The sequence below is a fragment of the Lepisosteus platostomus genome, chromosome 7, assembly GCF_059453375.1.
Source record: "Lepisosteus platostomus isolate fLepPlt1 chromosome 7, fLepPlt1.hap1, whole genome shotgun sequence".
Taxonomy (NCBI): domain Eukaryota; kingdom Metazoa; phylum Chordata; class Actinopteri; order Semionotiformes; family Lepisosteidae; genus Lepisosteus; species Lepisosteus platostomus.
Window position 1 is genome coordinate 16390475 of NC_142617.1, and position 13577 is coordinate 16404051.

At 38.6% G+C, this 13577-nt stretch overlaps 1 protein-coding gene across 2 annotated transcripts in view; it reads right to left on the reverse strand.

Moving 5' to 3' along the window:
- The window catches only part of LOC148658389 (protocadherin-16-like), a 157452-nt gene that overhangs the window by 123221 nt on the left and 20654 nt on the right, over positions 1-13577 (reverse strand). For both annotated transcript variants that reach the window (XM_088639509.1, XM_088639508.1), the window contains one exon: positions 11303-13122. In XM_088639509.1, coding sequence (XP_088495635.1) covers positions 11303-13066 — 1764 coding nt within the window. In that variant the 5' untranslated portion in view covers positions 13067-13122. The remainder of the gene's footprint in view (positions 1-11302; positions 13123-13577) is intronic.

The following is a 13577-nucleotide window of genomic DNA, read 5'->3' on the forward strand; positions in this document are numbered from 1 at the left end:
CCAGAGAGACATGCTAACTCGAAATTCCTTACATCTTAAAAAAGCATAGGCCCTTAATTAAAAGAAAATACCTTCTTGCACGATCCTATGGAGCATTTTACCCAAATGTGTTTCAATACTGTACAATATATGCATTATCACATTGTACTTCAGTTTTTGAAAAAGATATACTGTGGTCATTACTAATGTGAAGAAAGTGCACGTTTATGCATTTCACATACTGTATATGAGGGCACCATAGTAAGCTTTAATAGCAAAGTGCTATCACAGACCACCAAGCAAGCAGGAAAACCAGACTTCAAGTATGTGGTAAGAGCACTGGAAGAAGAAATGGGTGCCTTGCAGTCTGAGGCTTACATGGATTGTGTAGGGCAACCACAATTTATTATCTCAAGGCAAAAGGGTCTCCATGGCTTTTTCTGTGTGTTCTGAAAACAGTGGATAAGACCTAACAAATAGAACAGCCCACAGAAGAGCCGTGATCTGATTTTGAGCTCATACATCTGAACATTAGTGCTGTTCCCAGAATTCCAAGAAATTAGCTTTCTTGGAATTCTGAGAATTTCTTGAATTATTTTGAAATATTAGAAAAGACCCACATGAAAGAAACAAAATGATCAAGACGGCATTGGAACTACCTTCCAAAATACAACAAACGCAAAAAGAACTCATACAATGAATGCAGGTTCACACAAAAATATGGAATTCAGGCTAATATATACATTTTTAAAATAATAAAATTCATCTTCAGAGGACATTTTTAACAAATTATTATTTAAGTATACCTGTACATTGTCAGTATGCTTGGAACAACACCTATAACTGGTTACTGGTTACAACTGGTTACTGGTTTGGAAGTGATCAAGGGAACAACGTTCAAAGATTCATGTTTCAAGCTCCAAACAAATCTTTCCACTCCGTCACATCAGGAAATGCACATACAGCACCATTCAACTGCCTTCCAAAACCTTGTTTCACCTTACTGCAATCAACAGCATTTTGTTTAACAAGGTATGTTTCTCTAAGCTCCCCAGATGCTAAGGCTATTGAAAAGAAAATAATAGCCCACAAATGGAGATTGCTTTGGGAAACGTGGGTTTGTGAAAATGAAGTGCTGGGTGTGAAAGGGGGAGGTGGGGCAAAATAATTGGAGCTCAGAAGAATGAAAAATACCCCAGAGCAAAACTGGAAACTTTTTTTGTGTCATTACTGTGACCGATAAATACTAAACAAAATTTTATGATCTGTGCAGCCAAAAAGAAATTGTAGTCAAGAGGATGTATGTCATATCATTGTTGACCACAGTGGCCAAAGTTTTTGGTGACGGCACAGCTGTTTGTACCATATAATTCCATTGTAAGTTTTTTTTCTCTCCTGGATCCTCTCCTGGCTACTTGTGAATGCATTCTTTATTGTCTCAAATTTCTTTATATCCCAGAGTACCCATGATGTAACAAAGTCATTGGTTAATTACCTTCTTCCCACCCACATTTCACTAATTACATGACTTGAAACCTTCTACTTTACCCCATTTACAGCAAAGAAAGGGAATTTGGCTGGGCTCCCTTGCTGCAGGCTGCCTCTCGCCACAGTGAATTTTTTCTGTGCTCGAGAGCATTCCTTCAGTCTCATCAGCGCCATTAACAAGGCTGAGAAGTAAGAGCTCAAAAAAAAGAAAAAAAAAACAGGGCTCAAACAGGGACATTCGGGGCAGAGGAAGAAGAAATTGGGTAAAACACATTAAAAACACAATCCTCCTCTCCCATTCTTTGACAGTGACGAGTGTGCTACATACTGTAGAATATAAGGCCATTCTTTTGTAGAAATGGATGCTAACCCATAATCACCATGAGAATGGCAATTTTTACGGGCCCTAAAAAACATTAGCCTGCATTATCATAAGCCATTTTACAACAGGGATGTTTAAAGTTTCAATATGAAACCCCAGCATTCACCCCATCTCCCACATATCCCTCTGCATCCATGACTTTCCATTTTAATGCAGCTATCCAACAGCACTCATCTTAATCAGGACATTCTGTCACTGACAAATAGATTGAGATCAGTTTTGGGTTTTGAGCAAACTGGTACTGTCAAAACAATATCCATGCCTATACAATAAACGAGTGCTGATGACACATTTTGGGCATACTGAGTAACTATAATGGAAAATAGGAGCAAGTCCAAGGAACCAGTTGAAAACCACTATGCTGTTTTGTACATTGTAAATGGTTTTCCAGTTGCTCTGTTAATTGAAATTAAATTAGATTTAGTGAATTGTTTTTAGATTTCAGTGAACAATCTCTGCTATTTTAATTACAGCGACATATGCACTTCTGAGGTTTTCCACAGTGTTTTGCCATGATGTTCTTTCTGATTTGTCATTTACGACCCATTTTTATGTTTATCTAGACAATTTTGTACTGTTAAAGGCCAGGATCCTCAAAAAAAGCAAGTATTGTTTTGCCTGTCTCAAAACACCACATTTGCAAAAGTATTGTGCGTAATCAATCACAAAACCCAGATTAGAAATAGAATATGAATGTGTGAACATTTATACAAAAGAATTAGCTGTTTATATTAGTACATCTTATCTTATTGCAACTGCATTCTTGCCTGAATGAGGCTGTCTGGACAGAGATAACATTTAGAATTACAAAAAAGAAAATGTGCTTGTTTAGAGGGAGGAGAAATGTACCTTTAATCTTTGTGAACTGAAAGGAACAGGGGGTAATTACAAAATTAGATACCTCGGTCACGCATAGCAGCAGACAGGGAAGGGACAGCTGATTGAGAATTTCACCCACAACCGACTATAAATCAACCACATCGTGGACTGAAGAAACTACCCGTTTTCAGAGCCATCAAAAGCCCCAACATTTTCTCACTTTTACCCATAGACTTACAAAGGAGTGAAATACCAAAACTGACCATTCTACCAACTGCTTTTCCCCAATAAACAGGTTGAAACCAAAAAATATTGAAAAAAATGCACACAAGGCTACAAGAAAGGGATAAAACAAGTCAGGGAACAGTGCAAAAACTGAAAAAAATGGATGCTGTCACACAGAGTAGTTTTCATGCTCAAGGGCCGCTCCACAGACGCATGCAGCTGCTATGTCTGAGATCTTGCCTGGATAAAACATCTGTCCCCCTGGGAACAGGTTTTCATGATCCCACCCTTGGTGGAAATATGGAGTCAGAATCACCTGCACCAGCCTGTCAGATTGAGGGACAGTTCGAAGTCCAATTATATTCAGATTCCCTTCAGAAGCCACGTCGGGGTTACAGAGCATTTGCTAAGCCAATATTGGAGCACTTATTTGAGATCTCCTCCTTCTATCATCGTGAAATTGATCTTGATGGTTTCCAGTAAGCTCCAAATGTATAAAGGTGCACTATAGGTCAACCTTTCAGCACAGATGACAGTGTAAGATCCTAAAGATAACAAGAACTGTCATCTTGTCAGAAGTTCTGAAGAACAGTTTATCCCATATTCCAGATAAAGATAATGCATGTAACATGGCATCATCCAAGAAATTTGTTCCCCCGCTTGTGGACTTACATTGTTCACACTTTTACACTGTTGCTACTTTTACTTGAGTGGTCACTGGGCTCTCCTTATTCACAAGTCCATTCCTTTGCTTTGTTTAACATACTGTAACAGCACCTGAGACTGAATTCCAACCTATTGGCTATAAACTAGTACACAGTATTGACTATATCAATAATAATGACCCAAAATTTCAAAAACAGTTGCAAAGACCCTTTATTAATTTCCAATCTGAGTGTCTGAAAAGTGAAAATCTTTCACTTAGTACTCAATATTAAATAATAATAAAAGGACCACAGAATATTAAAAGGTCATTTGATTTGCTTTAGGATGGAAAGTAAGGTCAAAATACAGTATGCTTTTGTTGTTGTTAATTTAATTTCACTAGTTTAAATTTGAAACTTGCTAAACTGAGCTGAAAGGACATTTGCCAAATAGATGTAGTCCCACAACTATTAAATAGATTTCAAGCTACATTTCATACTCTAAATGGCTCCTAGGGTAACAATTCTTACAAAAGGAAAAACTCAGCTGATAAATGGCTTTTTTAAACCTTGCATGAAATGCTTCCAGTTGGTTTGAGAAACAGCACTGCAGAGTAAATGACTAGAACAGAAAAACGGGTGTAATTGTGCCACACAAGTCGAATAAGCAAAATATTAAAATATATTAGGCTTTCATTTGTGTCCCTTTAGTGAAACATTATGTACAGTATTTTTCAATTAAGTGCACCTTCCTTTTCCAATAAATGCTTCTAGTGGTCTGCAATCGTTTCCCCCCTAGTTAAGAAACAATCTATTGCAACAATAAATAAAATGGAATACAACCATATGAAAATATAAAAGGAAATGCTTAGGTACTGGTCTCTGCTGGAACATTAAACATCCAAAGCCTGTCTCGATGCATCAGTTTTTGAATTCCCTACAACCTATAACCTTGCCAGCAGCCATATGACCCCGCAACTCACAACTCACCCTGTGGTCTATGTGTAACCCCAGCATGCTGGCCAAATTTCCCCCTGGCCTTTACCAATCATGGCCTCCTTAAAATCCCCATCAAGAATTGGCTTCATCACTCTGTTCTCCTCCCCAATAATAACTGATTTGCTGTGAGCATTCTGGAGCACTATGGCTGCGGTCGCATCATCCAGGTGGGTGCTGCACATTGGTAGTGGTGGAGGGGAGTCCCCATTACCTGTAAAGCGCTTTGAGTGGAGTGTCACAAAAGTGCTATATAAGTGTAAGCAATTATTATTTTAACTATTATAACCCAAATGTGACAGCAAACCTGTGACCAGGATTTCTCGTGTGCAAACGTGTGCAAACAATTGGCTGAGAGATGCACCTTTCCTCCAATTGGGGCTGAGCTTTCAGGACAAGACTGTCTGTGAGGTGTTCAAAGGCGAAACATGGTCAACTGTGGGCAATTGGGAGGAATCTACCTACACTTCCTCATTCTCCCCCATGTGCGGTCACAGGGTTCATAGTGGTGATCCAAGATATGAAGGAGAGACAACAGGCTATTCCATATCGGGTGAGTAGAACAAAAATAAATGTTGAATCCAAATAGAAAAAATACATATTGTTTTACACCACAAACCGCCAAATGCAGTTAGTGGAAAAGGAGGGGCAAATATGTCAATTATTGCCCACCTGTCTTCAGCTATCCTAGTCTGACTGAAAATGCTGCCAAAACATTAGTTAACTAAAGAAATAAAAAGGCCATTTTTACCCATGCTGCCTGTTACCTTTACCTGCATGACTACATAGTTCTGAAAATGAGACTCAATGTTATAAACTCTCACTGTAGACAATATTTGCCCTTGCTCACCTCTTCTTGTGCCGCTTTTTGAGCAACACTCTATGACACTCTATGAGACAAATTCTCATATACCGCATTTCCATGCCTTTTTTTAAAAAAAAGGCTGTAAATGCAGCTTTTAGAACTTTAGTTTTCAGGTTTAAAAGATGGTCAGACATTTAAGTTTTTGTGAAGCAGGTTTTTTTTTCACTTTAATCATACAGAGTTCTTTAGGTCAAGTGTGAAACCAACCCTAAGTGGGCCCACAGGAACCCCCAGACTCTGAAACTGTGAAATCAGCCAAACAGAACATAATTTTCCCAGCTGGTCTTCATTGCAATTTCATCATTTAATATTTTCTGCGGCTTATTCAGCTTATTAAAATGGAGATTCTTTGAAAATATTTCACACTATCATTTTGCTCTAGTCAAGCTTACTGGAATTCTGCCTAATTCCCTGCATCTTTATTGCACAGGCCTATGTTGACTCCCACATATAAATGGCCTTCGCTTTTTGACATTAAAAATAAGGGCATACTAATAACTACAAAAGGAACAATGTTACACTAACAGAACTGAAAGGCACACAACAATGCAATGATCTGATGGTCACTAACAGACAAGAATGTATTTTTAAAGCTGTTCCTATAAAACTTTTTTTTCTATTTAAATGGCCATATTGCTTCTCAGTTTGAATGAATGTCAGATTCTCCTATTCTGTGCTTTTTTTCTAATCTTTAATACTACTAAGGCTCTTACTGGCTAAATCCACATATTCCAGGAAATCAGCTAAAGAAATATTGTGACTGTGTGTGACAAAGTAAATGACAAAGAATATAATTCTCAAGCATGTGACCTGAACTAAAACAACTCAAAAATAATACATCACAAAGACTTTAAAAATATTTAAGTATTCAAGCTAAACTTGAATAACAGTACCAAATATGAAATAAACCTGAGTAAAGTCTTGCAAATAGATTTCTAACTTTTGTCAACTGCTGTATTATAAAAGTAATTTAGAAGTTAAACAAAAGCATGCCTTAAATTCTAAAAATGCAGTACTGTAAAGCAACTGGAAAAGCAGTAAAACAGTAAATGTGAGTTAAGGGAACTGAATGAAAGAACTATCAAGGGTGTTTCTATAAATTACACATTTCTAATGTGAACAGGTCCTGAATAAGCATATATAACCCCTGCATTTTTCAAAACTGAAAGCAACAGCTGTTCAGAAAGCAAAATCCAAAATGTGTGTTACAGTTAAACTAATGTGACCTGGCTAAATGAAACAAGAGATTTTTTCTCCAAGCTGAATGTTTAGAAATTAGCAATGAGGCTTGGATATTTTGTGATGCCAGTAATAATTCCAAAATGCTACTTAACATCAACCAAATTAAACCAGTAGAATAATGAAACAATGACCACAAAGCACATTCTAGATCATAACTAGCTTTGTTCACTGTCATTACTTCAAGAATAAAGGGGTATTATTGATTATTTTACCCTAAATAAAGAATTCTGTTGTTTTCAAGCTGGTAGCATAATAAGCACAGAAGGGTAGAGGTCTGACCGTGGCTCAGAAGGTGATGGTATCAGTGAGTCTGACAGACTTGCTCTTGAGTTACAGGAAACAGCCCCAGGCAGCTTCCTCCAGCTCAAACACCCTCCACACATCCAGATGTTCACCCAGCCTCAATTACATTAAACATGATTAGTCTTTCCTTGCGGATTTAGGAAAAATATTACCTCACACCTCAGATGAGACTATTCTGACAGCCAGCACTAGTGCAATAGTATTTTCTCATTTTATGGACAAGCAGACACATTAAAAAAGCACCTGTCTGAGAGGGTCACTCCAGGAAGTTTGTGGTTAGCCCCCAACACTAAAAAAAGGCAAGGCTCAACTGTTATACTTATGTTTTAAGAAAACAATCACCCCTTTCTAATTCTCTCTTTCTGGTCCTTAGTCAATTTTTGTTGTTGCCATTCTGCATTTCCCACTGTTGTATGCATTTGTGCTTGCAGGCAGAGAGGCACCCACTGCTGGTTTCACTGCAATTAATTTCACAAAGCAAAACTATTAAGTGCAGAGACAAATGATATACTGTACTTGAGCATCTTGTGAAAAAAAAACTTCTAGTCTGAAATAATGGTAATGTAGCATAAAAGACATCAAGTTAACCAGCAAATCAAATTTTGTGGAAAAACCATTTAATACCACCAGGTTTTCATGAAAGCCTGACAAGGTTCAGCTGTGCATGCCACTGGACTAAAAATAACAACCTTACAGCAGGAGACAGCAATCCTCTAATGGCTTTGCCTCCTAAATTATTTGTCTGTGATGTGAAAGATCAATATATTAGCCTTATGCACTCAAGAATTAAGTGAGAATGCATTCACCGGTTAACATAACACTTTGAGCACCAAAACTCGATTTATAGAAGTCTGTTTAAAAAACCTCAGAGTGCTCCACAGAGTGCTTCGTCCAACAAAGATGCTCATTTGAAGCACACTTCAAATTTATAATTTATAAATTCAAGTATTAAAGGACTGAATTGGGACTATGCTATTAGATGACTTTAAAGGTATTCCCCCGATAATGGGGCACAGTGAGCAAAGCTCCCCTAGAGTTTTAACAGACTTGAGTCTGATGAGCACACAATTCAGAGAGAAGTGTACTGTACATGGCTCTCATCCTCTCTATGCTGGTATGAAGATCAAAAAGATAAAGTCTAGATGATAAAACAAATTGCTAATTTCAATTGGGAGTAACCCAACCAGAAATCAATGTTTAAATTCTTACAAATTACAGTTATTCTGTTTTATCTCTTGATAAAGGTAAGCCTCACAGTGTCCTCCTAATGATATGTTGCCAGTGTCCATGAATCAGGCTGCAAATCAACCGTTAAAAAAAGTTAATACATATGAATAGCTGGATTTAATATTCACATTCCTGATAAAGGAAGACAGAACTGTTTGCCACGTTTTCATGAACCCATGGAGACGATAACAGGCAGATCATTTTATTCCACACGTGTCTGCAGTGAAACTGAAGTGCACTCTTTTGGCTTGTATTCAGTTGTTTCTAATAAGGTGTGAGGTTCGATCAGATAAGGATGTAGTGTGAGGCAGACTTCAGGACAGAGAAGGATATCCCTCTGCCCCCTTTCACAGTCACTTGCTGATTTTCATTTCCCCCATTCCGGAGCTTGGAGACACAGTCTCGCTTTACTGCCGGTACCAAGGCAATAACCAACAATCTCTTAGACAGAGAGACAATTCTTCTTCTACTGCTCACTACTTCCTCAAACGGAACTGTCTCACAGAACCTTCGGAAAGAACAATTACTGCGTTTGTGAACGTCTCATACTACCTAAGGGCCAGGATTCCACAAATTTACTTTAAAAAAGTATTGGGAACAAGAACAAGAGAACAAATCCTGGAAAACCTTTTAACCACTTAGTGCATGGGTTCACTCCAGAAACTTTGAAGGGTTAATGATAGTGTTGAAAAAATTAAATGGCTTCATTAAGAATTCCATGTCTGTAGGTAATTATTCATGATCCAACAAATGGGTCCCTAATTATTTTGTTAGGAATGATATCGTAATTATACTTCTTACAGAGTGTGAACACCAATCGTTTTCCTCATTTAGCTAATTAGAAGAAGGCACTCAGTTAGGCACACAAACTTGAAAGCTCAAAAAAATCCATTAAATCTGGTTTAAAACAATGAAACTCATTAAATTTAAACAGTTACAGTAGTTTATGTTTTTCTCAAACTCTTAAAGTTAAGTTCTAGGTTTCTTTAAGAAGGCATTACAACTGTAGCTATATATTCCCAGCTTGGTTTCTATTTCTCTTAGTTTCCTGTAGCCAGCATTATAGAGTTACAGGAAATCTTAACAACAGAGTGTCTTGTCATCAGGCAGGGTGGACTACATGTCTGTGGTCAACAGTTATAGAATAGTCCTAAATCTCAATGCACCATGCGGTATCTTAAGGTAAAACAGAAGTATATATAAAAAAACACTATGGTTGACTAAAATAAACTGTGACTATCCTTGTTAAACCCATAACCTTGTGGAAATGATCCTAGATCATTTTTCATCTGCATAATTATGATCCTTCAACAGGATAAATTATTATAATACCCCGTTGTCTGATTTGAAGAAAAAAATAAGAAAATCCAGTAGAGATTATGTGTTTGTGATGCAAAGCTCTAAAAAGAGCATTTACCAAAATTCCTAACATGAGTAATAAGAGTTTGAGGTTGAGAGCTGGCATTTTGTACTATGCCTGGAAAGAATTGAGTTCCCTGTGCTAACAATTGGTGCCAGTGCATGTCTAACACCAAATGGAGCTGAAAAAGATCTGTGAGAAAAATACTTTTTCAAACACATTGAAAAAATGTGTTAGCCTAAATGAAAAGCTGTTTTTACACTAATAAGCAATATGAGTTAACAACTATTACTTAAAAGGACTTTACAATGCATCCTGGCATTTTTACATAAGTATATGAATGAACACTTTGATTAGCTACCATCAATGGAAAAAGACAATTATCAACTGCTGTGCCTACAAAAATAGTTTTATTGCAGCCTCCTTTCATTTTATTAAAATCAATCCATTTATGTGGATAACTTGTTACTTTCAAAACTTAGATTTCTGAAAAATACTTTACTTCTAATTGTCCATTAACATGTATTCCATTCAAGTGTCTTGGCACATTTAAAACTTTGGTACTTCTTCTGCACACAAATTTCCATTAAATTTCTTTGATTTTTGTATGATACAGACTGCCCGTGGTGCTCCAAGGGACCTCCCAGGCGACCAAGAGCAGCTTCCAGTCCTACACAAAGGCCAAGAGCTGTTAGAGCTGTGTCAAAGCCCCAACTCTCTGTGGAGCAGCCTGTGGGCCAAGTTACCGTCTGCCAAGCCTTCAGTCAGATATGCTCTCCATGTCTGCGTTCTGGCTTATGAACACCACCAGAAAAAAAATCTGAAGAACAAATTCAGTGAACCTGTAACAATGAGGAATTCCAGTGTTTATTTAGCTTTTTCCTTTCTGAATGATTCAAAGCTTTACTGTGAATCTCAAACACCTGAATACTTTGAAGAGTTATGGTAACTGCTACCCTCCCTCCCCATGTGATCATCACTACGACATGAGAGAACATGACGTTTCTAAATGATGAGGCCCTTTGGTTTAACTGCTGTCATCCATGGTTGATGTCTTGAATACACTGTTCCTTAATAATATAAGACAGAGGCTTATCTGTTTGACAACTGACAGGACTCATTTTTTTCTTTCATGCAGATAAGAGCCAACTAACGCGGTTTTCTGGACTGGAATCGGTTCTTATTCAAAACAGAATGCTTCAGAATCTGGTTGATCCCAAACGTCAGACAGCAACATCCAAAGATGTGAGTAAAGTGCAAAGTCCCGTATTTTCACTCCCCAGGCAGTTCCTTATACTGTCTTAGTTACCGTAGCAACCTCCCTACAGAGGTGAAGTAAAGGACAGCCAATGCTGAGCAAATCTTCTTAACACAAGGACTGCAGGTGAACTCCTCATTAGTATTGGAAAATCCCAACAGATTTTACAGAAAAATGTATCTTAATTCAGAGCACAATGCTAATATCATTTTAACACATTTTAATGTATTACAGCTTTTTTAAACTTAGTGTCTACCTCAGCAGGATACTGGAAAAACATAACACGTTGCATTGTGGTGACACACACCCACAAAAAATAAGATTTTGCACTCAAAATTAAGTAGACTCTTATTAAGGACATTTTCATTCCCTGTACAAATGCCTGTGTTGCAGACTGGCAATGTGTTTGTTGTGTCACTCAAACTGTAAAAAACAAAATCAAATTTATTTCTATACCAAAGCAAAGGTGATGTATTTAATTAAATCGATTTTGAGAGGAGATAGAAATTCCTACCTGAAGGAAACACGTTCCAGCAGCTGTGTTCTCTTTGATGGAGACATTGTAGAAATTGCTTCCAAAAACAGGCTCATTGTCGTTAATATCCTGCAAGACCACGTTAACCACAGCGGTGGAGGACAGAGGTGGCCGCCCCCCATCAGTGGCCACCACTGTGATCCTCGGCTTGGGATCTGTCTCATAATCCAGCTCCATGGCCGTGGTGATTATTCCGGTGACCGGGTCAATAGTAAACCAATCTGAATGGGTCCCATGGTCTTGAAGGATGCTGTAATTGATTTCACCATTGGGACCCTGGTCTTTGTCTCTCGCAGTGACCTGAAGGACAAAGCTTCCAGGGTACACCACTTCTGGAATGGTTTGCTTGTAAGCCTGCTGGTCAAAAAGTGGAGGGTTGTCATTGACGTCAGTCACCTGAATAGTGAACGATGATTCAGCTCTGAGAGGGGGAGTCCCAGAGTCAGTGGCAAATACCCGCAGCTCATAAGAATCCCTCTCTTCTCGATCTAGGATTTTGTCCACACATATGAGGTAGATGATGTTATCCTTTGTTGTCAGACCAAATTTACCATCTCCACCTTCTAATGTCACATTTACATTGGGGTATTCGCCGTAATCTGGGTCTGACACTGAGATACGCGCTACGTACTGGCCTGGTTGTGCTCCCTCAGAAATGCGTGGGGAGCCATCTTCACTGAGGAAGATGATGGTCATTGTGGGCTGGTTGTCATTGTAATCACGGACGTGGATGGTGACAAAAGCATTGGTGACTTCTGGATGGCTTGCATTGTCCCGGGCTTGTACCACCAACTCATGGACTTTCCTCATTTCGTAGTCTAGTGGCTTATTGAGAGTGATTACGCCTGTGCGTGGATCTATAACAAAATAGTGCTCAGGGTCGCTTTGCCTCCTGTTGATCTCATATAGCACCAGTCCATTATCCCCTTCATCTGCATCTGTAGCAAACACCTGCAATATGGTGTTGCCAGGCTGCATGTTTTCTGAGATGAGGGCATGATAGCGACTCTGGTTGAAGACAGGTGCATGGTCATTGATGTCTTGGACAGAAACATCCAAGATCATCTGTCCAGTCTTCTTAGGAGAACCGCCATCAAAAGCTTCCAGCTGCAAGGTGTACGAAGACCTTTTCTCTCTGTCTAAGATGGCATTGACTACTAGATCCAAATTTAAAACTTCATTGGAGCCCCTCTTAGTCTCTAAGCGGAAAGCCTGTCCCATGTTGCCATCTTTTATCAGATAACCCTGAGTGGTGAACTGACCTTTATCAGCATCTGCTGCAGGATCAAGAGAAAATCTTGTGCCCACTGCTGTGTGTTCTGGAATCTTGAACGTGACCCTTTTCTTAGGAAATTCTGGTGCATGGTCATTGATGTCATTTACTACTATTGTTACCTCTACCGTCAGTCCGTGCATGGTGACTGCAATGAAGTTGTAATGGTCTCTCACCTCCCTGTCCAAAACCTTGGCTGTTTTGATGATCCCAGTTGTTTCGTCAATGTCCAAATCACTACCAACCCCAGTGCCCTCGTGATCAGATATGAAGAACAGTGTAGCCATGGTACCAGGGGGCAGCCCAGCACTGATGTCACCTACAATAGTTCCAGCAGGCTGTTCTTCATCCAACTGCAAGTCTAATGTACCCAAGACAGTGGAGGAGTGGACAGTTATGAGTTCCAAGGCCACATAGAATAGTAGCAGCATTTTTTTGCTCCAAGTACCCTGCTTATGCAATGGATCCATCACCAGCTCCCTCAAACCCCCGGGCAAAGACGTCTTGTTGAGTGGTTCTGTTAAGCCTGTAGGAAAAAAAGAGCATTAAGTGACTATTTTAAGATTTGTTTTCTGAAAAAAAAACTTTGTAGCACACCGAACACAAACACACCTCAATCTACATGTCACTTACAGTATTTGGTGGTTCTGCAATAAAGTAACTGTTAAACCCATCTTCATAAGGGATTGGATTCACCAAATACTGATCAGTATCTCCAGATTCTTACATACAATTTAGCCTTTCTTTATGGAGGTGGAAGTGCAAAATAAAACCCATTAATCACACTAACGTTTCAGATCAAAACTGGTATATCCGATCATTTTTCTTCTTCCAACAGAAATGTTTTACTAGGAAAACATTCATCTAGTAATTCTTACCTACATCACTGCTACAGAAAGGATCTTTTTTTTATTTTGTGCTTCAGATATTCCATTTAAATATTTTATCCCAGAAATGTGACGCACAAATGCAAAAGAAGAA